General features: G+C 38.1%; 1 protein-coding gene across 2 annotated transcripts; it reads left to right on the top strand.

The window, feature by feature from the left end:
* Positions 1-809: 809 nt before the first annotated feature.
* Positions 810-26561, top strand: OSGIN2 (oxidative stress induced growth inhibitor family member 2). Of its 2 annotated transcripts, none has more exons than XM_082719422.1 (6): positions 810-936; positions 8077-8231; positions 14267-14403; positions 14935-15126; positions 21615-21706; positions 24263-26561. In XM_082719422.1, exons 2-6 carry the CDS (start codon positions 8165-8167, stop codon positions 25293-25295), a joined length of 1521 nt encoding a protein of 506 aa, XP_082575548.1. In that variant the 5' UTR covers positions 810-936; positions 8077-8164; the 3' UTR covers positions 25296-26561. The 2 variants fall into 2 exon arrangements, with proteins under 2 accessions (XP_082575548.1, XP_082575547.1); XM_082719421.1 differs by lacking the exon at positions 810-936 and adding an exon at positions 1134-1729.
* The last annotated feature ends 257 nt before the right edge of the window (positions 26562-26818 follow it).

The raw sequence follows: 26818 nt of genomic DNA, 5'->3' as shown, positions 1-26818 counted from the left end.
AGGCAGGCAGAGAGAGAGAGAGAGGAGGAAGCAGGCTCCCTGCTGAGCAGAGAGCCCGATGTAGGACTCGATCCCAGGACCCTGAGATCATGACCTGAGCCGAAGGCAGCGGCTTAACCCACTGAGCCACCCAGGCGCCCAATTTAGGTCCTTTAAAAGGATGTTATAACTATTAACAGAAAAGAAACTTCATGCTTCACTGTTTGAGACATTAAATGGGACGAACGTGTCAGATTGTCAATAAGATGGAAAAAACAGATTTTCTTTTAATAATCTTGGAGGGAAGCTGAGTCCTTCAATTTTCTGTTAAGCTCTACAGAATCTAAAATCCCTGCTACGTGGAAGTTCACTCAATGGCAATATTCAGGAAAACTTGAGAACTTAAGAACTATTTAAAAACAACTTTGTAGCTTACATTTTAACCGCAAAAATACTTGGGCTTTTCTGAAAGTGGGGATAGGAAGACATCTATGTCTAACTGTATATGCAGTTAATCACTTCTAGTAGTTTTTCCTGCCTCCATTTTTGACAATACCGCATAGGGACACTCATTACGCGGTTCCCTTCTAAACTTCTTGTATCACGTTCACCTGGAGGGGCTCTTACAACGCAAGTTCCCGAACTTTCCCCCGCCAGGGAAACCGACTCCGTAAGTCTTGGGCGGGGCGAAGCACCTGTATGTTTAGCCAGCAACTCAGGTGATTCTCACGCTAGTGAAAGCCACTTACTTTGGGGAGGGAAGTACCCCCTATTCAAGAAGCCGGACTTCCAGAGTCAAGACCGTTGGGGGTGGAGACCAGGCACCTGTGGTTTGGTGTGTCCCCCCCCGCCGCCCCACCCTCCGCCCCACCACGCCCCGGGCGATTGTGATGCCGGGTGAAGCGCGCACCAGCTCCCAGCGTCTGCGCCCAGGCCAGCGCGAGAAAAGGCGCTAAGGTGGGTTTCCCGGGTGGGACTCTCGGCCTTTCCTCGGCCTCCTCGGTGGGAGTCCCGCGCGGACGGACTCGGGTTACGCCGCGTGGCTCCCCGATCGCGGAGGCCGCGCTGTACGCAGGGTTTCCCCCGAGCCGTTCCGCTACCCCGGTTAGCAGCTTTCTCTTCCTCTCATCATCCGGCCCTCTCGACGCGCATCCGCCCCGCCCTGCTCACCCCCAGGCCGCGAGTGCGGTGCACGCGGAAGGGGCGCAGGCCGAGGCCCGGGCCCCCGGTGGCCGCCGCCGCGGTCCGGTTGGCGCGCGGACCTCGGCCCCCGGCCCGCGCAGCCGCGGCTCCGTCAGGCCCGGCCCCTCACCCCGGCCGCGTCTCCACCAATCGCCGGCCTCGCCCGCCGCCGCCGCACCTGCGAGGAGGAGCCCGCGCGCCTCCGCCGCAGCCGTCGCAGCGTCTCCGCCCCGTTCCGCCCCCATCGCGGCGCCCCCAGATCTTCCGCCGCCGGCGTCTGGCTCCCCGCAGGCGAGGAGCGGAAGCCGCTATCCTGAGGCGGAGTTCGGGGCGCCGGAGACCCGCCGGCTGCTTAGCCGCAGTTTCCGGGCAGCCGCGGCAACGGCGACGCGCGGGGCCCTGGCGTCCCGCGGACCCCGCGATCCCGGGCGAGTGGGCGGGCGCCCGGAACGGGCAGCCCAGCCGGGGCAGGCAGTGGCGGCGGCCGTGGCGGTCGCGCTCTGGCGCCCCGTGCGCCGCGCTCCATGCCGGTGTGGTGCTGCCGCTGCTCCCTGGCCGGTCATTTCAGGTGACTTTTCTGGCGGGGAGCGGAGGGGATGGGAACAGGAGGAGGGTGGAGCGCTTTCCGGCTCCGCAGCCGTGCCGGGGCCGAGATGGGTAGACGCCGGGCGGGGTTGGGGTCGGGACAGGTCCAGCGTCGGGACCGGTCCGGGGTGGGGGGCGGGCGCCTGGACTGAGCTGCCTCCCGCCTCGGCAGCCGCTTCCTCCTGGTTCCTGCCTGATCCGGGTTCCCGCCTCGGCAGCCTCTGCTTGGGGGCACCTCGCTCCGGGGTTGTGATTGGGGGGGGGGGGGATGGACAACATTCTCCTCTGATGTCCCCCTTTTCCTCCCCTGGACCGGGCCAGTCGCGGGGACTTCGAAACCGGCTAGACCGGGAGCGAGTCGGTTACTGCGACCTGAGACTTCGAAGTAGTGCAAAGTTTGAGTGAAGGGTTGCGAAGGTTCCTCCCTACCCCACCTTTAAATCTTTATATATTTTTTAAAATAAACGTAATAATCTAAGTTACTGCGTTTGAAAGGAGGTAGGAAACTGTTTTAAATGTGATGGTTTGGTTACAAGTAGGTGCTAACTTTGTTCTAAGATGCTTGTCCTTTTAAGTGTATATTATAGAAATTTGAAATAGGTGGCGATTCAGGATTCGCATTATGGGAAAGTTCTTAAGGGTGATGAGGTTAGTGCATTTTAAAATAAAAGTGAGAATATGTTCTCTTGTACAGTTGGCAGACACTTAAGTCAGTTATTGGGAGAAAGGCTAAAGGCACTTGGAAGTGGTTTTAACCTTGTGGTGGAAAAATGTTAAACTTAGCGAAGACTTTAACAAATTACTTTACTTCGTTTGTATGAATGTGCTAGAATAATGATGTGTAAAATTTTTCTCAAAATATGAAACTCAGATCAAGAGTTTTAAAATTGGGAGTTCATAGAATTTAAGTGGCCATGAACTTGCATGTAAAGAAAGGTACAACTGCTATTTTTGCTAAACTTTTAATGAAAATCGAGTATACCCTTCAATTATGAATGTAAGCGTCAAGTCAAATAGTATTTGTGACCTTGTCAACAGTAAAATTCACAAATACTTTCATATCACAGTTGCACATATCTGGAAATACTGTATGTTTATTTCTTCAAAATTACAGTAATTACACATCACCAAACTTGCTATTTAATACAGTAGAGAAATGTAAATAAACATGTCATAAGTTTACTTTTTATAACTATTTTAATGTGATTGGTTTCCTTGTAAATCCCATGTATCTTTTATGTGTGTAATAATACTATTCAAGGAAGAGGTTCAGGTTTCACCAAATTACTAAGGAGTTTAAGACAAAGAGAAGGTTCAAAACTCCTGTTTTAATAGCAAAAGTCCAGACTTACCCAAATTCTCAGTGAGTTTTGTAGGGTATTTTAAATTCTGGATATTAAAAAAAAACATGTTTTATGTAATAAACTGCTGGATTTTAAGTTTTAGGCAACTTTGTTGACTACTTGACAGATACCGGTTTTGAGAGTATCAGATCCACTTTGAAGAGTTTTAGAAAACAGATTCCTCCAATGAAAACTTGTTAAACTGAAGCCCCTTGAGAAATTAACACGCCTTTAAGAAACTGCTGTCTAAATGCCTTTTGACACAGTTGCTTTTGGTATAGTTGAACTCTTAAGGACACAGATTGGGATTCATATCCATTCAGCAAACCCTAGGTTACGGATACCACATGCTTACCACTTTGTACAGAAATTTGGAGGAGATAAATACAAAGTAGTTGGTATGTTTTGATCTTGAGGGATAAAGAAAAACAAGCCTTGCTAGCCAAAAGATAAAAATTTTGATTAATAAACCTTATTTCTGTTGTAAAAATAGCTATACTGTAGCTCAGATTTAAAAAATAAAATATTTAAGACCTCTTCTTAGGAAGGTGTTTATAATTTACTTGTGCTATTTTTTTTTTTGAGCAATTTTATTAGGAATAAACCTGTATATTTTGACTCTTGTACAATACCTGAAAGGAATAGGTATTGTGATATCTGTCCACTGACTTTCCAACTGTCCACTCACTGTTTTATACCTACTGTTTCGGAAGATGAACAGTGTGACTGACTTCATTTGTGATGTTAGAACCTTTTTTTCATAGAGTAGTATGAATTTGGTGACAATTTAGGATCATGCTTCCAAAGACTATAAAAATTCAGATACTAAACCATCTCATTTGAGTTTAAGTCATCATTAAAAGAAGTCTTGCTAGATGGGAGAAAGTCTTTGTTACCCAAAGTTTATATCTGTACCATTCTCTTAAATTTGTTTCAAGACTGGGTTCTAATATTTCAAGAACAAAAGGTGGAAGTTCTTTAAAATCTTTTTAAATATCAAATAGTCTTTATGCCTAATAGGGCAACTATTTTTGCATGTGTATAAAGTGCTGTTTACTATTTCCTGAAATGTAATAAAATGCTTTCTAATTTAGTATCCCAAATAAAGGAAAAGTAGATTTTTTATTACTCAAAATACTTGTTTTAAATATAACATTGGATCAAGTTGGATATGTCAAGTAGAAGTTGAAACTATTCATAGACCTGTGATATAGTATGAATGTATTATAAAACATGTGCAGTGATATGTGAATTATAACTTAGGCTCTGAATTATTTAGAAAGAATACTCACCAAGAGACGTTTGTTTCATTGTTGCTTTATGCAAAACCAGTGAACCATAGTTTTGTTTTTTGTTTGTTTCTCAATTCTGTTTTTCATCAGTGTTAATCTTTATGAAACTTAGACCAAATACCGTGCAAGTTTATTATAAATAGTTTATACCAATATTTAGGTCATATACCATTATATACATACCAGTTTTATTATAGATTATATACATACTGTATATGTACAGATTATACTAATGACCAGTAGAAAATCAGATCTAATTACTTGTATAGAGAATTTAAATAAGCTAAAACTTTGGCTCTATGAATGTACTAGAGTCTTGAGACTAGAGGTAAATTGCTGGAGGCCCACACACAAAACCTACTAGACTAAATGGATTAAGCAACATTGGAGAATACAAGATCAACATAAAAAAGTAATGAACCATCTGACAGTGAAGTTAACAAAATTCCATTTACACTAGCCTCATGAAAAATGAAATATTTATTCCTAAGTCTTAAGACTTGTACACAGAGGGCTGCCTGGGTGGCTCAGTGGGTTAAGCCTCTGCCTTCAGCTCAGGTCATGATCTCAGGATCCTGGGATCAAGTCCCGCATCAGGCTCTCTCTGGGCAGGGAGCCTGCTTCTTCCTCCCTCTCTTTCTCTCCCTCTCCCTCTCTGCCTCCTTGTGATCTCTCTCTGTCAAATAGATAAAATCTTTAAAAAAAAAAAAAAAAAGACTTGTACACAGAAAACGATAAAACATCCTTGAGAATAACTAAAGGCCTAAATAAAAGGAATCCCATGTTCATGGATTGAAAAAACCATGTCTTAATTAAGATGGCAATATTTTTCAAATTGATCTATAAATTTAGTGCAGTCTTACCAAAATCCTAGCAGACTTTCTTTTTCAGAAATGGTAAGATCCTAAAATTCATATGGAATTGCAAGAGACCCAGAATAGCCAAGACAATTTGAAAAGAACAAATTTGGAGAATTCCCACTCCTAATTTCAGAGTTTACTACAAAGAAACAGTAAGCAAGACAGTGTGGCACTTACCTGAAGATATTAACATAGATCCGTGGAATAAAACTGAGAGTTAGAAATAAATCCTTATGTTTATGGTCAGTTGGTTTTCCATGGGATCACGAGACAAAGGGGAAATAACAGTCTCTACAACAGATGATTCCAGGACAGATGGATATCCACAAACAAAAGAGTGGAGTTGGACTCTTACCTCAGACATCACATGTGTAAAAATTAACTCAAAATGGATGAAAGTCTTAAATCTAAAAACTAGAACAATAAAACTTACAGAAAATAGGAGTAAATCTTGGTGATCGTGGATTAGGGAGTGGTTTCTTTTCTTTTTTTTTTTTTTTTTTAAGATTTTATATATTTGTCTGAGAGAGAGAGAGAGCACAAGCAGGCAGAGTGTCAGGCAGAGGCAGAGGGAGAAGCAGGCTCCCCACTGAGCACGGAGCCCAGTGTAGGACTTCATCTAAGGACCTTGGGATCATGACCTGAGCTGAAGGCAGCGGCTTAACTGACTGAGCCACCCAGGCGTCCCAGGGAGTGGTTTCTTAGACACCAAAAGCACAGCAGCAAAAATCGAAACATTTAAACTTCTGTGATTCAAAAGACAAAGAAAGGGACAGACCACCCACAGAATGGGAGAAAATATTTGCAAATCATATATCTGAAAAGGAGCTTGCGTTCTACATATATAAGGAATTTTTAAAGCTTAATAAAAAGCCCAGTTTGAAAGTGGGTGAAGACTATTTCTACAAAGAAGAAAATACAAATAGCTAAACATCATATGAAAAGATGCTTAGCATTCTTAGTCATTGGGAAATGCAGGTCAAAACTGCAGTTAGATGTCATGTCACACCAGTGAGGGTAGCTAAAAAAGAAGTTGAGTGTTGGTAAGGATGTGGAAGAGTTGGAACCCTCTTATATTGCTGTTGGGAATGGAAAATGAACCAGCTACTTTATTTTTTATTTTTTTAAAAGATTTTACTTATTTATTTGAGAGAGGGAATACAACCAGGGGGAGCAGGAGGTGATTATACTAACAACCCTGAATTGCACACTTGAAAAGGAGGAAATGTTTGTTAAGGTTTGAGGGAAACATCTCTTTGATGAACAAAAAGTTAAAGTGATGATTTGTAATTTTTTTTTTTTTTTAATTTCCCGGGTTTATGGGAACAGCAGCCTTTGAGGTGGGGATATCTGGAAGAGACTTAAGATGAGGTGTGCATCTTCTGAAAAAGAATTGTGGCCTCTACAGCCACCACAATATCAGTCAGGTCTGGGTATCCAAAAGGACTTTGATTAGAAGCATCCAGAGGAAACCAGGGGACCTGTCCTCACCACACATTCAGGAGAAATGTAAGAAATAGGCCCGAGTATAATACACTTGTTTGTGTTCAGTTGCCAAGAAGCAAAGCAGGCTGGGTAACTAGAATACTGGATCTGCTCAGAGAAGTAGTTGGAATGATCTGAAAGGAATGTGTTGAGCGAAAGATGCTTCTTTGAGGAGCAGGCTTCATTGTGAGGAGGGGCTTTCTCTAGTAGACCTATCCAAAGGGTATCTGATCTGACCCCAAAAGGCCATGTATTGTTAGAGGAGTCCAAATATTTGGGGTAGAGTTACTCTTCAGGAAAGTTCTGGCCCCAAAGGCCACATATTGTTAGAGGAATCTAGATATTTGGGGTGGAGTTTATACCTTCTTTAGGAAAGCTGTCAGCATATCCTGGAGAACTCTATCGTAGGGTAGACTGGAACCTTGGGAGGTTAGAGAGAAGCAGAAATTTTGGTCTCTGCCCAGTTCTTTACATTTATCATTCTCCTCCAGGATCTGTGAGTCCTATGAAATAACTGATCCGTCTCATTTTTATCATTTTGTGAGTAGCAGTAAGCATATTCACCTATAGTTGGTACACAGTTTAATATTTCCAGATATTGGCCTGCTGCTGACTATATAAAGATGAAAAATAATTTGGGGATTCTGTTCTGAAGTAATCTCTGGTGTAATGCCGAACATTAGCTGTGCTCAGAGGCTACTCCATTTGTTTCGTGAGCATGTCAGAATGCTGAAACTAGTTTCTAGAGAGACAACTAGGAAAGAAGGTAGATTGGAAATAACATAAAGATATTTCCAAGTTTCAATATCTGAGAACTAACAAGATGTATAAACCTTATTTCTTTTTACCAAAATACACAGTTTGTAATACATAAGTACTATTAACCATTTCTTAAAATATTATGACTCTTTTGTTCCAAATATACCACCTCCAGTGCATGTACTTTTTTTATTAGTGAGAAAAAAAAATAAAAGAGAAACTAGCCATTCCTAGGAAATCTCAGGGAATTATAAAAATCCCCAATACAGTGCTGTCTCTTTGGTTTTTAAAGATAGCTTCTTACTTAGAACTTGTGTAGACTTGTCTACGTGGTACTACAGAGACATCAGCTAGCTCTTTAGGATTTTTGATATTAAAAGTGGTACAGGTTGACAGGTAAGCTAAGCTACTAATTTGAAAGCATTAAACAGAAGAATTTCTTTTTCTCATTTTTATGGAACTATTCCATATTTTCTGGCCTAAATAAAATCTGAATAAAGACAGGTTTTTATAAAGGTTATGTTGACTAAATCTCTTCTTTTTGTTTCATGTTTCATTTTTTCTTCTTCTTTTTTTTTTTTTTTTTTAAAGAAACTATAGTGACACTGAAACCGAAGGAGAGATTTTTAATTCCCTAGTGCAATATTTTGGTGATAATTTGGGGCAGAAAGTTAAAGCTATGCCATTAGTTGAAGAAACTTCTTTACTAGAAGATTCATCAGTGACTTTGCCTGTGGTAATTATAGGTAAGTACTGCATTTTAACTCTTAAAATTATAATTCCGGTGCTTACTACTACTATATATGCATAGTTACATGGCACAAATTCTTAGGATTGTATTGAGAAGTAGTCCTGGGTTTTTTGATATGATTAAGTAACCAATAACTGGATCTTTGGAGAGAGTAATTGGTTTATCTGTTAGTACATTCTGTGTTTGAATGTAACATTTTATTCATTGAAGAATTGATACTGCCCTGTTGTGTTAAAATACTGTTAGTTGCATTAATTATTATGATAGTGTCATGGCAGTGATTATAACCAGGATTAGTAGAGCCCATACAGAGCATTCTGTGTATATTATGGGATTATGCCTTTCAACCCTAGAGCCCTCTGTTGTGGAGTAAATACGATTAGGGCAACTTAGAAGTTGAGTAACTTCTGCAAGCTAGTAACCGGTTCTCAGTTTAATGAATGTTACTGTGCTCTGCTGTGGTGTGTACAGTGACCTTAACCATAATACTATCATTATATATCCTTTGTACCACCTCAACATATAGGCATAGAAAATACTAAAAATTAAGCTATTAATGCAACCTAACTACTTCAGAATTACAGATGTTTTTTATGATTTTGTTTTATTGCATGTTTTTAACTTCCCGTTACTTAAATCTTGCATCTAATATTCAAACTTTCTAAGTCAGACAATTACTATGATGTGAAGCAAGCTGCAGGAAAGAATTATGGGGCATAATATGCGTATAGCATCTTTACTTTCTTTGAAAGCCTTTTTTTTTTTTTTTAAGATTTATTTATTTGAGAGATTACTGTGCATGTGTGAGGTGGGGAGGGGCAGAAGGAGAGAGAATATCCAGTAACTCGTTCTTTTAGTCTGGGAACAATGACCCGCTGAGCATGGAGATCAGAGTGGGGCTTGATCTCAGGACCTGAGCCAAAATCAAGAGTTGAACGTTTAACTGACTGAGCCACCCAGGCGCTCCTGATGCCCGCTTTCAAAGTTAACAGGAAGGAGAGAAAAGTTCGTCTTTTGACATATGAGGGATCCAGTAAAGGGAGGGAGGGAGGAAAAGAGGCAAGTGTGGTTTCTAGTTTTGTTTTTAGGGGTGATGATAGAGATGATGGTATGTGTAGTAGTTCACATTCAGGGTAACTTGGGACTAGACCTCGTGTTCCATTTTCTCATTTTTGCTCGACACTGGTTTTTTATCCTGAATGAGTTGTCATGAGTCAGGGAACCCTCTTCTGTTCTAGCTGGCTATGGGAGGGTCAGAAAAGGAAGAAGTACCATTATCTCTACCTGCCCACGTCACTCCCCCCAAAACAATCTGTGTTTTGCTTCAACTAGCCAGTGAGTAGCTTAACCCAGTGCATGTGGGGCTGTGACTGCTGGCAAGAGCACTCCATCAGAGCAGAGAACTAATTTCCTTGATATATGTTTTATGTTGCTATCATAACAAATTTCCACAAATGTAGTGGCTTTAAACAATGTACACTTATTATCTCACTGTTCTGTTGGTCAGAAGTTCAACCCTAGTGTCAGTGGGCTAAAGTCAGGATGTCAGCAAGACTGCATTCCTTTCCGGGGTCTCCAGGGTAGAACATTTGTTTGCTTGCCTTTTCCAGTTTCTAGAGGTTACACTCACTTGACTGCTGGGCTCTTTCTCCATTTTCAGAGTCCACAGTGTTGGTTCTCTCTTAACTTTCTTTCATTTTTCCTTTTCCCCCTCATCAAAGCTGAGAAAGAGTCTCTCTCTCTCTCTCTTTTTTTTTTTTTTTTTTTAATTTCTAATATGGTGGGTCTCTTTTTTTAAGGACTTGTATAATTAGATGGTTTCCACCTTTATAGTCCAGGTACTCTTCCTATCTCACAGTCCTTAATTTACTCACATCTACAGAGTTATCTTTTGTTATATAAGGTAACACTTTCAGCTGCTTGGGGTTAGGATGGGGACAGTCTTTGGGAGTGAGGGAGCATTCCATCTGTGTGTTTATTTGCCTTTGAACTGCCCATTTTTATTTTTTGCCTTAGTCTGTTGAGTATTATTTCTCTTTGATTTAAGGAACTTCTCTTAGTTTTGGATTCTAAATCCTACTATTTTATATTTATTTAATATTTAGTTTAATTAATAGATTTTATTTTTTAGAGCAGTCTTCTACATGAAAATTGAGTAGAAAGTACAGAGAGTTCTCATATACTCTCCTTCTCCTGCCACCTCCAATGTCCCACATTGGTGTGGTGCATTTGTTATAATTGATGAACCTCTGATTATACATTTTATTAGGTAAAATCTGTAGTTTACATTAGGGTTCACTTTTTGTGTTGTACAGTTCTGTGCGTTTTGCTGAAGTGTTACATATCCACAATTAACAGTATCCTATAGAACAGTAGCTTCACTGCCTCCTAAAAATCTTCTGTGGTCCATGTATTTATCCTGTCCCTCAACCCCCAACCCCTGGCAACCACTGATCTTTTACTCTCTGTGTAGTTTTGATTTATTTAGAATATCATATTTGTGGAATTACACAGTATGGAACTTTTTCATACTGGCTTCTTTCACTTAACAGTATGCCTTGAAGATTCGTCTAGGTCATTTCATGGCTTGGTAGCTCAACTCTTTTTTATCACTGAACACTGTTTCATTTTTTGGATGTTTGAGTCTGTCTCTGCACTTATTGAAGGATATTTTGGTTGCTGACAGTGTTTGACAATTAGAAGTAAAGCTGCTATGAACATGCATGTGTAGGATTTTGCATAGCCATTGAGTTTTCAGCTTATTCGGGTAAATACCTAGAAGTGTGATTGTTGGGTCATATCATAAGATTATGTTTAGCTTTTTAAGAAACTGTTAAACTGTCTTCCTGAGCTGTATCATTTCGCATTCCCAGTAACTATGACTGAGAGTTCCTGTTCCTCTAAATCTATGTCAGTATTTGGTATTGCCTCTGTTTTGGATTTTAGCCATTTTGAAGGGTGTGTTTTCGTACCTTATTGTCTTATTTGCAGTGCTATAATCATACATGATTACATTACATGATTACATATATGACATGCTTACATATATTACATACATGATTATATTTCAAATGTTTATTTGTTATTTGTATCTTTGAAATTTCTGATCAGATCCTGTGTGCATTTTTTAATTAGGTTATTTTCTTATGGCTGAGTTTCAAGAGTTCTTTGTATAACATATACAAATATTTGCAAATATTTTCTCCCAGTGTGACTTTTCGCTCTCTTAAGTATTATCTTTACAGAGCAGAAATTTTAAATTTTAATGAGTCCTGTTTATCTATTTGTTTCTTGCACAGATGATCCTGCTTTTAGTGTTTTATTTAAAAACTTAGTATCAGATGCAGGTCACCTAGATTTTCCCCTATTTCATCTTCTAGAAATTTAGAATTTTGTGTTTTGTATTTAGGTCTGTGATGTGTTTTGAATTTTTTTTTTTTTTTTGTAAAAGATAAAATGTTACTATCTAGACTTCATATATTGGCATGTGGTTGTCCAGTTGTTCCAGTACCATTTGTTGAAAAGACTGTCCTTTCTCCATTGGATTGCCTTTGCTCCTTTGTCAAAAATAAGTTGACTGTATTTGTGAGAGTCTATCTCTGTGCTCCCTTCTGTTCCATTAATTTGTCTACTCTTTAATAATTTCCATACTGTCTCATTGACTGTAGTTTTATGGTAGGACTTGAGTTTGGGTGATGTTGGTTGTGACTTGCTGCTTCAATATTATGTTTGTAATCTATTATGGGTCTTTCGCTTTTGCATTCAAACTTCAGAATTAGTTTGTGTTCACAGAATAACTTGCTGGAATTTTTACTGGATTGCATTGAATCTGTAGATCAAATTGAGAAGAGCTGACATCGTAACAGTATCAAATCTTTTTATTCAAGAGCATCTATTTAGATCATTGGGTTCTTTGATCAGAGTTTTCTGGTTTTCCTTGTGTATATCTTATATGTGTATTTATCATCTTAAGTATAAACAGTTGGATTCATATCCAACTGTGTGTGGTTTTGTGTGTGGGCACATGCACAGATTAAGCAGTATTGTATATTTAATTTCAGATGCTGCCTGGTCATTGCTGGTATATAGAAAAGATACTGGCTTTTGTATATTAACCTGTATCATGCAATCTTGTTCTAGGAGTTTTTTGGTCCATTCTTTGGGATTTTCTACATAGAAATCATGGCTTTTATGAACAAAGAAGTTCTTTCCAAAGTCTGTATTTTCTTTTATTGCATTAACTATGGCTTCTGTCATGGTGTGTGTTGAGTAGAAATGATGGGAAGAGACAACCTTGTCTTGTTCTTGACAAAGCATCTAGTTTTTTACCATTTAAGAATGATTGTTGTAGGTTTACTGTAGATACTCTTTACCAAGTTGAGGAAGTATTCTTCTATTTGACTTTGCTGAGGTTTTTTTATTTTTTTAAATTACGAATAGGTTGGGGCGCCTGGGTGGCTCAGTGGGTTAAAGCCTCTGCCTTTGGCTCAGGTCATGATCCCAGGCTCCTGGGATCGAGCCCCACATCGGGCGCTCTGCTCCGCAGAGAGCCTTCTTCCTCCTCACTTTCTCTGCCTGCCTTTCTGCCTACTTGTGATCTCTGTCTGTCAAATAAATAAATAAAATCTTTAAAAAAAATTACGAATAGGTGTTGGGTTTTGTTAAATGCTTTTTCTTTATCTTTTTTTTTTTTTAAGATTTTATTTATTTGACAGACAGAGATCACAAGTAGGCAGAGAGAGAGGAGGAAGCAGGCTCCGCTGCGCAGAGAGCCCGAAGTGGCTCGATCCCAGGATCCTGAGACCATGACTTGTGCCGAAGGCAGAGGCTTTAACCCACTGAGCCACACAGGCGCCCCTTTTTCTTTATCTTTTATCTGTATCGTTACTATCATATAGTATTTTTATTCTTTAATTTTTGTCTCTGTTTTGATTCAGGGAAACTCTTTGCCTCAGATCTTAACTTCCAGTATTTCTCACTTGTTTTTAATTTTTATGAAGAATTGGTTTACTTTCCTTTCAGTCTTTTTAAAGGCCTCCCACTTCAGTATTGTAAGTAGAAGTAGTAATCCATTTTCTGATGTTCTTGGATTTTACGTTTCATATTTACATCTTTGAGCTGCTTTTATTTGGGGCACAAAATATTAGAGAATGGAACAGAATTTTCTTCCTGAGGCTAACAGTTACCCCAGTTGGATTAGATTTTCGGTAGATGGAGATAATAGAGAAGTGAAAACCTAGACTAAAGGAACCACAGAAATGGAGCTAGTTCACTGGGGTTCAAGAAAAAAAATCCAGTTTGGCTTTAGTTTAAGCATATAAAAGTAGAGGAAGACGCTATTAGGAAATGGGTCTGGAAAGATGATTTAGAACAGAACACGGTGAGCACCGGGTAGTCAGAAGCAAGCAGTTAAAGTTTTCCAAGTGGAGGGAGTAGTATGATGAGGTTCTTGTTTTATCAAAATTTGTCTGAATGTAAATGTGAAATGATTTTGGAATAGGTGTATCTTAGGACAAACAAGGGACTTTTTGTCTTTTGAGAGTAGAGGATTGACACTAACAAAGACAACTGAATGGATATAGTGACTAAATAGATTTAGGATCAGAATTTAATTAATTTAGGATTTTGTTAGCACCAAACTTTTGAGAAGGGATGGGATTTAAAGGAGAGGGCACCTAAATGAAGGAACCCACAAATATGTGTTGAACACATTGTGATTAAATTAGTAGTAGTTCAACTAGGTGGAGTAAAGAAGTGGCTTATGGAAATGTGGGATGTATTTTTGGGCAAGGGGTCAGTGTACAGGTGTAATTCAGGGTCAGTAGCATATAGACTTAAAGCTTCAAGTAGATGAGATTCCCAAAAGAAAACCGAGAAGACAAAAGTCAGTATCTTATGAATACTTGGTTTTAAGACTTTAGAGAAGGAAGACAAATAGGTAAGGGAGAAAATGCATCTTTGAGAAAAGTCAAGGAATAAGAATATTAAGACACATGATGCACCTTTTTTTTTTTTTTTTTTCCCCAATAGGAAATGGACCCTCAGGAATTTGCCTTTCTTACATGTTATCAGGCTACAGACCATATTTATCATCAGAAGCAATACATCCAAATACAATCTTACATAGTAAATTAGAAGAAGCAAGACATCTTTCCATTGTTGATCAGGTATTTCTTACATGTCAATCTTTTGTTTTGTTTGTTTTGTTTTGAATACTCAAACAAGATTAGTTTTCTACTTACATAAGCATTGTATATCAGTTGGAAATATGTTCTGTCAAATTACTTCTGTTTATTTAACTGAATTGATGAGAGCAGAATTTCCCAAATTATTTCCTGGTGGGAGTTTTAATAGGCGCTCTATGTTCAGATAAGTTTTGGAAGTGACGCTTTTTGTTACTGGAACGTTACAGTAGACATATTAAGGCATATTAATGTATTAAATGCACCTTCAGGAGTTGCAGTAAAAGCGATCTGATTAGTTTTGTTGAAATCCAGTCTTTTCCTATATTCATTTGACCAAGAATCTATTAAGCTCTCAAGGAACATCAGTGTTTTATAGAACATTATCTGGGAAATGCTGGATGAGAGTAATGGTTTTCACTTTTGTAACAGCTGAGGGTTTTTTTTGGTTTTTTTTTGCTTTTTTTCCTTCAAACTCTGCCTTTTTTGTTTCCCCTTTTTGAAAAATTTATTCAGGACTTAGAATACTTGTCTGAGGGCCTTGAGGGCCGATCCTCCAATCCAGTTGCAGTCCTTTTTGACACACTTCTTCATCCAGATGCTGATTTTGGTTATGATTATCCATCCGTTTTGCACTGGAAATTAGAACAACATCATTACATTCCTCACTTAGTTCTTGGTAAAGGTCCACCTGGTGGCGCTTGGCATGTGAGTATGTTTTTCTTCACATTTTATAGTGCATGTGAGTTATATGTCATCTTGATAAGACCATTTGAATGTTGAAACATTATGATATATAATGCTATCATACATTATATATGTTTACCACACTTTTATCTGAGAATTTTAATGTCATTCAATAAAATATATTTTATATTATCAGACACTATAGAAGTTTACCAAATTTTTATCTGAGAATTTTAATGGTGTACAATAAAATATGGGTTACCAGAAGTTAAACCGAATTTGATTACTAGTATAGTCTTAGAATAAGCTTAGCTTCTCTATACTATTTTACACGAACTATATAAAAATATTTCAACAATGTTTTACATAGTAAAAGTTTTAAATTCATATCAGACTTTATAAAATCTCATACAGTGTTTCATACCAGTACCCATTATTTATATCTTAAGTGAAAAATAGATTGTAAAAGAAAGAAGTATTAATATGCTTGGGCTGCTATAATGAAATAACCTAGACTGAGTGCCTTAACAACAGATATTTATTGCATGGTGTAGAGGCTGAGAAGTTCAAGATCAACGTGCCAGCCTGTTCAGCTTATGTGAGGGCTCTTCTCCTGGTTTGCAGATAGCACTTTCTTGGGCGTGCTCCTTCCTCCCTTCTGCCCCTCTTCTAATAAAGCCACTAATCCTGTCACAAGGGCACCACCCTCAACTTCATGTAGACCTAATTACCTCTGAGAGGCCTCATCTCCAAATACCATGACACTGGGGGTTAGGGCTTCAGTGTATGGATTTTGGGGGTGACACAAATTCAGTTCATGGCAAGGGTTAAATCAGAATTGATTAACATAAAAATTCAATGCATTTTGTTAGGGGTCAGGAACTTAATAATTTTTCTTTTCTCCTGTCCTTAGTCCTTAGTATGGCATCTGGTGTGTAGTGAGTGCTCATTTGTTATATAAATAAGTGTTAAATACTTTTTGCTGTTTTATGAAGAAGGATTTCATCTGAATTAAAAAAAAAATTTTTTTTAAGATTTATTTATTTATTTATTTAACAGACAGAGATCACAAGTAGGCAGAGAGGCAGTCAGAGAGAGGAGGAAGCAGGCTCCCTGCTGAGCAGAGAGCACGATGTGGGGCTCAATCCCAGGACCCTGGGATCATGACCTGAATCGAAGGCAGAGGCTTTAACCCACTGAGCCACCCAGGCGCCCCTTTCATCTGAATTTTAACATTAAATATCAGCTCTGTGGTAAAGACTTCAGTTGAATATTCCTATATTAGTTCAATGCTGTATGTCTAAATAGTTATTTACATTTAATAAGTGATTGTTTCAGTGTATTTATGGGACTTTCCAACTCCTTTCTTACTCTTAATTTCCTTAATGGTAAGGGATAGCAACTAATAGTATCTATGCCTTTTGGTGTTTATATTTGTGCTATTAGTGAGTAGCATTGTTAAATGGTATTTCTTGAAAAAGCCATAATGTATAATACTTCTCTAAATTCCTTACGATTTTTTGTACTTATATTTCTTGCTTAGAAAAATGTACAGACAGTAATCTGTGTTATTTCATTTTTTCCACTTATGTATAGGAAAGTTGAAGGATAGATAAGCCCTGATTACTAAAAACACATTTGAATCAGTGGTAAAGCTGAAATATACTTGAAACTCGCTGAATTTTTCTCATGTATCATATAGGATATCCATTAGAATAGGGATATAAATAAATGATATTTTAACTATTATCCATTTTCAGGCATCACTTCTATGCAGTTCCCTGACTCTTCCAGGCATAATTATTTATTCCCTCTCACCTCTGCATTCCATGCCTTAATCTTGAAGCTCTTGACTGTGGTTCTATGTTTAGACAGCCCTCTCCCCTGCCATGCTTCACATACATGCTAGTTAACCTCAGTTATAACTCAGGATATAAGTTCCCTAAGTCATTTGTCCTCTTCATAGTCCTTTCTGTATAGTTTTCTACTTCTCTTGTGGTCAAATTTCTCACCGCTTTCCCCTCTTCCAGACTTTTTATAACAGTGTTCCCCTAAAACTCCATTTGCTAATAAACAAAGCTTTTGTTTACTCTTAACCATTTCAATTATATGCTGCTTTTACTCCCTTCCTTGAAATCTTGCTTTCCTGAAGATTTTCTTGCTGCAGCCTCCTGAAGCGGAGTCTCTTCACTTCCCCATGGCCCCATGTCTCAGGTTGAGTAGTGAGGTTGGGGCTCTCTTTATTCTCCATCGCTCTTCTGTCAGAGTTTCTGTTCCTTTGAACAGGTTATGTCATCTTCTTGCTCCTCGACCGTTCCAGATTGTCCCCCTGTTTTTGAAACTGAAGTACCTAAGTCATGGTTTTCCATTGTATCCAAGTTTTCTTGTCAACTTGAGTACCTTTACATGTATGACATAGAAACAACACCTTAACTTTTCATCTCTTAATGTGTTCATTCTTAGTAATCTCCTCTTCCATTCCTCCTTAGGTACTAACTCCAGTGGCTCCACTGTGACTGCTCAGTGAAACCGAAATTTTTAAACACCTTACTTGATGATCACAACTTTTTATTCTTCCAGCTGCTTCATCCGGCTACACTATACCTAGTCTTCAAGCACAGAGAGTTTGAGGCTCTGATCTTAACCTCCTTACCTACCCAGCTTAGGTTCTGTAGTCTCTTGACCCATTGTCCTGCTATCACATGGGCTTGGCCAAAAAAAGCAATTTATATAACTGTCTATCTTTTCCCAGACTTAAGCTATTAAACATTGTCAGAAAAAAAAAATATTTTGTACAGCTGTGAAAAGTATTCTTCAGCCTCATTTGGGTCTTGAACTCTACTTGGTAATCCTTTGCTGTTTCCTTGTTAAATATTCTTCTCAAATCTCTGTCCTCTTTTTTACTTTCCTACTTAAATACTCTTGATTCTTAGAAAATAGTATCCATCAGGATTGAACTTCCATAATTTTATGCTAAAACCTGCAAATGTATCTGCATTCGTGCTACCTCTTTGTTTCTTATCCCCTGTTGCTGTAGAAGTGGTATCACTTCTATCTAAGACTAACCTTCCAGCTGTGTTCGGGACCTGTCTTCTCTAAGGATTTCGCTTATTTGATTTTCCCCTTCTTGTATCTTAAGTTTCTCTGGCAGCTCCTGTTTACCCGTATATAAATATACTAAAATTATTTTCTACTAAAAAGTTTTTATGTGTTAGCTTATTTGTATTCTTTGCTTTAGAGCCACCTTCTTGAAATAGTTACCTATCCATTATTATTATTAATTTTTAAAGATTTTATTTATTTATTTATTTATTTGAGACAGAGATAGCGATAGCACAAGCCGGGGAGGGGAGGGAGAAGCAGGCTCCCCACCCAGCAGGGAGCCTGATGCGGGGCTCAATCCCTGAACCCTCGGATCATGACCTGAGCTGAAGGCAGACGTTTAACCAACTGAGCTACCCAGGTGCCCTACCTGTCCGTTATTTTTATGCCTTTGCCTGCTGTTCCTTAGCTGACTTCACTCTAGCTTCTGTCACTGCCTGCCTTTTTAGCTTTTTATAGGTTGATAACTTTCTTTTTTGCTCAGTTTGATGGTCTTAAACTTTATCTTTCCTGACCTCTGCAACATTTGACAGTGATACTACCTCTCTTAGATTCTCTGAACCGTTCATCTCCTGCTTTTCTTCCCGTTAGTCACTCCTTTTCGTTACCTTGTGGAGACTTCTGTAAACTCTGTGCCAAGCCATGGTCTTGGCTTTTTATACTCTTCATTCTCCCTGGCTTGTCTCTTATACTTCAGTGACTTGCATATGAATGTTGAGTGACTCCCAAATCAAGATCCCTGGCCCACATTGCTTTCTCTTATATAGTCACCTAAATACCTTACCTTTATAATCCTATAGGTGTTCTCAGCCTCAGCATGCCTACCTAACCAGTCATCTTTATCATCAGATTTCTTCCTTTCCTTACCGTGGAGTAATGGCACTGGAATGTAGTTACTTAAGCCAGAAACCTTCTTTGATTGTTCTTGCCTCAACTCCTATTTCAAACCAATTATTTTATCTTCTCCGTTCTTTCTCATAAACATACTGTGAGTCCTTTCACCCTACTTTGCCCCATCATAATTGTAATTGGCCATCATCATCTTTGACCCAATTACTGCAAAGGTTTCCTACTCCAGTCTTGTCTTCTTGAGTACAATCTCTATACCAAAGCCAGAGTTACCTTTCTATAATAACACCTTTGAATGTTACAGCCATGCATAAAACCCTGTAGTTGCTTCCAGTTCATCTAATGAATAATAGGCACACTCATTATTAATGTATTTTACCATAGCCTGGGTCATCTAGCCCCTACTTGGCTTTCTTGCTTTACTGCTTTCTCACATTCCATGCTCCAGAATATTCTTTCTGGGGTTCTAGGTTCATGCGCAGGCTGTAGATTCACAGGATTTCTTTTGTACTTATGGTTGTAGTTTATACAGTGAAAGAATACAGATTAGAATCATTAAAGGGAAAAAGTTTAGGGAATGCAGTCCAGGAGAAACAAGCTTCAGTTTCTAAGTGGCCATTTTTAGTGGAGTTGCAGGAGGCTACATTTAATCTCCCAGCAGTGATTTGTGACAGCATGTGCAAAGAGTTGCCAATCAGGGATGCTTACCGACACCTTGGTGTCCAGGATTTTCTGGGTGGCTGTCATGTAGAAAAGCAGCACCCATGTGTGTGACTCCTCTGCCTCCCAGAGCAAACACTGGTATTTAACATAAATCTCATTGTTAAGATAAATTTACAGTCACTGTACAGTTGCAGGTACAGCAGGGCTCAAGGCTTCTGGCATACAAAAAATCAAAAGTCACTCATTGGGTAGAATATTTCAAGAGCTCAAGGGTTGTTTCCTAGGAAGCAGCCAAAAGCCAGTCCTAAAGACAGGCCTTTCTTAGTAATATGCACAGTTTAAGCAACCCAAGCCTGTTAATACTTTTCTGCATAAGGCTGAACTTTTTAATTTCTTGAAGGACACTGCTGTTCTTTTTCTTTGTAAAACTCGCATAACATCTTTATTCTGCCTGGAATATTTTCCCTAATGGTACACTCCATACAGCCCACTTATGTCCTTTAAGAAATATTCTTCTCTTTCTGTATGCCCTTAGTACTTCTGTCAGGTTTGTGTCCCTTAATATACTATAGCCTCCCTGAAAGCAGGCACTCATGGCATAAGGAGGACAAGATAAGACTAGGAGAAAATGAAGAGATCCAGGGACCAGGGCTCACAACTAACTGGGAGAGGTGGTGCTGTGGGAATAATGTTTAGATTATTGAAGTGGAATATTAGTGCCTTAAGGGTTTTTTTGAGTTTCAGATGAGACAGTTATGGCTCCAGATAAGTTCTGTATATAATATATTCTTAACAGTTTCCCTTGTGATGTTTTCCATCTTCTTGGTTCACATCCTAGTATCAGGCCCAGTTTGCCTCAAAGCAAGTAGCAGCTTGTCACCTTCTCTCCCAGGGGTCTACACACTGTCACAAATAATAGGCTCTGAAAGGCCCAGCACATAGTGCTTGGAAATGTTAGTCATTAATAATAACTGTAATAATAAGTACCATTCCCAGTACTGGGTTGTATTGAAGCAGGGCAGGAAGAGTTAATAAAAAGCCATAGCCTAAGAGAGTTGGTTGGAAGAGGTCATTGAGGTCATTGGGACAGGTGCTATTGGCCCTTGGGCTTTTTGTTGCTGTGTAGGAAGCAAAGCAGAAAGAAGTAGGACAGGGGAGCTTGAAAGGGTCACTTTCTTAAGCCAACATTAGCTTGAGCAGTGAGTCTGTTCTTAATCAGGTAACCACTGCTTCTTTCCCTAGTTTTAGAAAAAGATGTTGCTGTTATCCAAACCAGCTTAGACTTTGTAATTATAATTGATGGAGGGGGGAAAGCTGTTTTGCTGTGCATTTCTTAAAAAAAAAAAAAAAAAAACTGTTAATATTAAAATAGATATGTATCTAAAGTTTTAGAAATTAAGGAACTTTTTCCTTTTGTTTATTTATTTTTTAAAAATTTATTTGACAGACAGAAATCACAAGTAGGCAGAGAGGCAGGCAGAGAGAGAGGAGGAAGCAGGCTCCCCACTGAGCAGAGAGTCCCATGCGGGTCTCAGTCCCAGGACCCTGAGCCAAAGGCTTAACCCACTGAGCCACCCAGGCGCCCTCCTTTTGTTTAAAAAGTGAAAATACTAACTTGTTCCTGTAACATATTCTGTGTCTGGATTATATTATTATAGGCTGAAGCTATTAATATTGTGTAGGCATCTGGAAATATTGTAAACTTGTTTTGTAAGTATGTAACTTTATGAAAGGAATATAGATCCTACAGAATAAAAGTATTTGTAATTTACACAACCATTTAGAACTTCTTCTGCTATCCTTATCCAGACTCTTATAATGAATGAAGATGGATTTGGTTTTTTAAAAATCCATGTTACTGCTTACATGTGTTTGTGCATTTTTTATTCAAACAGAATATGGAAGGTTCTATGTTGACAATCAGCTTTGGAAATTGGATGGAGCTACCTGGACTTAAGTTTAAAGATTGGGTATCTAGCAAACGAAGGTAAAGATCAAACTATTAGAGTTCTTTGATGTACAGTGGGAAAGTCTATCAGTAATTTCAAAATATTTGTGATTCTGTCTTAAAGGAATAATACAGATTTATGTGTCTTTCAGATAAAATCTCTTTGTAGCAGTGATCATGAGCTAGTTTCCATTTAGAGATGTTACAAAATAGATTGGTTCCTTTGCTTTTGTTAATTATGGATTTATCCCACTTTCCTATTAAACCACTCTGCTTAGTTTCTCATTTACCCACAAATTCTTTCTACACTTATTTACTTATTCTTACCAGTTGATATACAAGTTTGTATATGGATATCTCATGTATATATACCTATAATATTTGCCTTTCAGAGTAGAAGAGTATATATGATTAATAATTTAGAACGATGGACTCAGCCAGAATCTGTGATGTGATTGGTTACCCTACTGGGTACTTATAGAGGTAAATACTTATTAAGAAATGTGAAAATAGAAGTAAGTAAGATGAAAGCTCTACTTGGAAGAATACAAGTTTACTTGGGGAAAAATACCTAAAATTTAAAAAAGAGAAATAATAAGAAAAGCCTTATTTTCAAAGGATAGTAGTATTAAATTAGATAGGAATTACTAATACAGAGAATCTGATTTGCTCAGAAACAATAAAGCAAAGCAGTTAGTTAACCTTAGTTAGATTGGGAGTGCTTGACTTCCTGTTATCCTTAATTTGAGAAGATTTAAGGAGAGCAAATTCAGGCCAGCGTTATCATTGAGATTAAACCTTTCAGATACTCCTTTTTTTTTTTTTTTTTTTTTTTAAGTTTTATTTAAGTAATCACAACACCCAACATAGGGCTTGAACTCATAACTCTGAGATCAAGAATCACATGCTTTTCTGACTGAGCCAGCCAGGCCACCCCCATTTTGGATTTCTTAAAACTGAACCTTTTATGGGTTTAAAATGAAAAGTAGTAAAGTCAGGCAAGTTGTACAAGTTCTTGATTTTTCATAAGCAAGCAGGTGAAAATTGCTCAACATTCTTCCTTTTGTGATATGGGTGAAAAAGGGGAAGCTTTATGATTTTGTTTGTTTGGTTTGGTGCTGCTAGAAGTGTTCATCCTTTTACATTGGGCACATTGTATTGAAGTAATTTGTGAAAAAGAATCTTGTGATTAAAGATTGGCTTCACTTCCTGCCTTTGTGTAGTGTTGACTTCTAGATCTTAAGAGACTGATTCTTGAATCCTGACTCTCTAATTTCTAGTGTTGTGAACATGGTCAAGTAACTTAAACTAGCTGTTAATTTCTTCATTTATAAATGGAGATTACAGTAGTAGTAACTACTACATAGGATTTCTGTGTAAAGTGAGAGTTAACATTTTAAATCTTAAATTTTAAGAAAAACCTTTATGAACTTCTTCTATTTATAATTTGTAATGAATTATGTGAAATTATTTGATATGTCTTTGCTGCTACTTATTTATAATTAGGGCCCAGGGTTTAGTGATACTAATGCCTATTGCTTTAAAGTTAAAGTGGAAAATGAAAGAATCTGCTCTTTATGAAAAGAGTACATTCCTATATTTATAGATTTCTTTATGAACAGGAAAATAGAATGTTTTATGTACTTAGGATCTGGTCAGATTAGCTACCTTTATAAATAAATAAATGAATCAAAATGTGGAAATACAGACTTTTACAGTCTATCTCACAACTGTAAAGAATTCAGTCTACATACTATTCAGTCTACATCCTGTAACAGATTGAATTAGATTGTAACAGATTCTACATGTCTAGTATATATAATTCTTAAAGATAATATACATGATCTTGACATGATTTTTCGTGACTTGCTATTTTCCCAAAGTCTGAAAATTCAGATCAGTCTTCTGAAAAAAACCATCCTGTGTCTATCTGCGCAAGGCACTGGGAAATAGGTGCATTAAAATACAGTCTCTAGGGGCGCCTGGGTGGCTCAGTGGGTTAAGCTGCTGCCTTTGGCTCAGGTCATGATCTCGGGGTCCTAAGATCCGAGTCCCGCATCGGGCTCTCTGAGCGGGGAGCCTGCTTCCCTCTCTCTCTCTCTCTGCCTGCCTCTCCATCTACTTGTGATTTCTGTCAAATAAATAAATAAAATCTTAAAAAAAAAAAATACAGTCTCTACCCTCATGGGACGTCTATTGATAAAACTAATTCTTTAACATTTTTTTTTAAAGATTTTATTTATTTATTTGACAGACAGAGATTACAAGTAGGCAGAGAGGCAGTCAGAAAGAGGAGGAAGCAGGCTCCCTGCAGAGCAGAGAGCCCGATGCGGGGCTCGATCCCAGGACCCTGGGATCATGACCTGGGCCAAAGGCAGAGGCTTTAACACACTGAGCCACCCAGGCGCCCCAGTTCTTTAACATTTTTAACCAAAGAAAAAAGCTTGCTTTCTTTGTAAAAGGATAATTTATAGCTAAGACAGTCCAGACAAATTAAAAAGATCTCTATAATAGCTTACTAGATGGAGCAGGAATAATCATGAAAACTAATACAGTACTCTCCTCATAGAATATTTTTCCTTTTCCTTTTTTTAGGAACCTAAAAGGAGATCGAGTTATGCCAGAGGAAATAGCTCGCTACTATAAACATTATGTAAAAGTCATGGGTCTTCAGAAGAATTTCAGAGAGAATACTTATATCACCTCTGTATCAAGACTCTACAGAGATCATCAAGATGATGATGATGGACAAGACGGAAGTATTTCAACACAGCATTTACAGATAGAGAAATCTAAATTTGTCAAGAGAAATTGGGAAATTAGGGGTTATCAGCGAATAGCGGATGGTTCCCATGTTCCCTTCTGTCTCTTTGCGGAGAATGTAGCTCTGGCAACTGGAACACTGGATTCTCCTGCCCATCTGGAAATTGAAGGGGAAGATTTTCCTTTTGTGTTTCATTCAATGCCTGAATTTGGAGCTGCTATCAGCAAAGGAAAGTTGCGTGGCAAAGTGGATCCAGTGTTAATTGTAGGTTCTGGGCTTACTGCAGCTGATGCAGTACTGTGTGCTTACAATAATAATATTCCTGTGATTCATGTATTTCGCAGACGAGTAACTGATCCAGGCTTAATTTTCAAGCAGCTTCCCAAAAAGCTTTATCCAGAATACCATAAAGTCTATCATATGATGTGTACTCAGTCATATTCTGTAGACTCCAGTCTTTTATCTGATTATACCAGCTTTCCTGAGCACCATGTGCTTTCCTTTAAGTCGGACATGAAATGCATTCTTCAAAGCCTCTCTGGATTGAAAAAAATATTTAAGCTCTCTGCGGCAGTAGTACTGATAGGTTCTCATCCCAATCTGTCTTTTCTGAAGGAGCAAGGGTGTTACCTGGGCCATAACTCAAGCCAGCCAATCACATGTAAGAATAATCCTGTGGAAATAGATGCATACACCTACGAATGTGTTAAAGAAGCCAACCTTTTTGCATTGGGTCCTTTGGTTGGAGACAATTTTGTTCGATTTTTAAAGGGAGGGGCATTGGGGGTGACACGCTGTTTAGCTACAAGACAGAAAAAAAAGCATTTATTTGTTGAAAGAGGAGGAGGAGATGGCATAGCTTAAAGTGAGTTTATAAGTAATTTATATGGAGAGTTAACCATTAAAGATTTTTCATAGTGGTTTTGCAGTGTACTAGCTTGAATTTTCTGGACTTGAATGAACTGGAAGAGAGCCTCAAGCTATAGTAACTAAAGTTACAAGAACTTGGTGTCCTGACTTATATTGTATCAAAGGTGTCACTGTCAGACAAATAGAAACACTGCCAATTTGGTACAGTTTAAGCTTTCACTTAACTAAAACATTCTTTTCTTCCAAGACTTACTTTTTGTGATCATTTGTGGTTATGTTTGATTCCAACATCTTATAGCCTTGAATAATCTATAAAACCATACAGTATATTAGGCCAGAGAGCATCTCTACTATACTCTACGTCACCTTGCTGCTCAAGGGTGGTCTAAAGACCAGCATTAGCTTCATTTGTAGCTTGTTAGAAATGTGGACCCTCAGGCCCCACAATATAATTATTAAATCAGAAACTGCATCTAATGAGATCCTCAAGGATTATGTATGCTTAAGTTTGAGGCACACTGGTCCAAAAGAAATTGTGATGTAAGTTATGTATGCTGGGAGTGGACAGGGTAGGAGGCATTTATAACTCAGGTTTAATTTATATTGTATTATCAATTTCTATAAATCTAATTTATTACCAAATATGGTATTTTAAGAAAATATTTTTATTGTTGAAACCTTGATAAGTACTTCATATTCTTAGCTTCTAATAATTTAAACAATCCAGTAATGTTGGCATACACTTAAACATTCAGGAACCTGCCAAGATACTTTTGGAGATTTATTCTCTAACTAGCCTAACAATCTAATTTGCAATTCAATAAATTGTGAATGAAACTGCTTATCCCTGTGTGAATATTGAGTTACTTTCTGTCATTAAAACTAACATTTGGGCATAAATACTTCTAATATTATAATACTGTTTGGTTATTGCTAGAATTATTTAAGGTTAAATCTTTTTTCTATTCCCATGCTGATTACTTTGAAATCTGTTCATTGGAGATGACATAGTAGCTTATCCTATGGTTATTTATTGAATTACATGCCTTGTCTTCATTTATTTAGATGTTTTTAATGTCTGTATTTTCACAGAGGTCTTCAGAATTTGTAGTGTTAGGTAAAAAATTGATTTCTGAAGTTCTTCATGGCAAATTGAATTTCTCGGCCTTTTTTTTTTTTTTTTTTGGTAAAATTTATTTAATCTGGAATGTGTTTATTGAATGTTTTTTCCTTAATATAAAAAAAACTATAATGTCCATATTTGCAGTGTTACATGCTTACAGGACCATAATTCACCTTAAAACATCAAGGTTTATAAGAACACTTTGACAAGTAGGTGTGTTTCAGATAAGTTGCTGAATTCTTACACTCTTGATATGTGTCATGTCTGATTTAGTTTGGACTAGAAATGATGTAATCCAGTTTTAGTTAACTATAATGTAATGTTCAAATTTCACACCTATTGAAATGGTTGTAACATCCTCTGACTACATCGATTGAGCATATACTCTTGCTTG

The sequence above is a fragment of the Mustela nivalis genome, assembly GCF_964662115.1.
Source record: "Mustela nivalis genome assembly, chromosome: 2".
Classification (NCBI taxonomy): Eukaryota; Metazoa; Chordata; class Mammalia; order Carnivora; family Mustelidae; genus Mustela; species Mustela nivalis.
The sequence above is the reverse complement of the archived record's forward strand: the minus strand, read 5'-3'. Positions and strand labels throughout refer to the sequence as shown.

Excerpts from the sequence above, each read along its gene's own strand:
- OSGIN2 (XM_082719421.1), top strand. The coding sequence starts at position 1,686 with ATGCCGGTGTGGTGCTGCCGCTGCTCCCTGGCCGGTCATTTCAG. Across the intron at positions 1,730-8,076 it reads TCCCTGGCCGGTCATTTCAG|AAACTATAGTGACACTGAAA; the intron begins GTGACTTTTCTG and ends TTTTTTTTAAAG. Across the intron at positions 21,707-24,262 it reads TGGGTATCTAGCAAACGAAG|GAACCTAAAAGGAGATCGAG; the intron begins GTAAAGATCAAA and ends TCCTTTTTTTAG.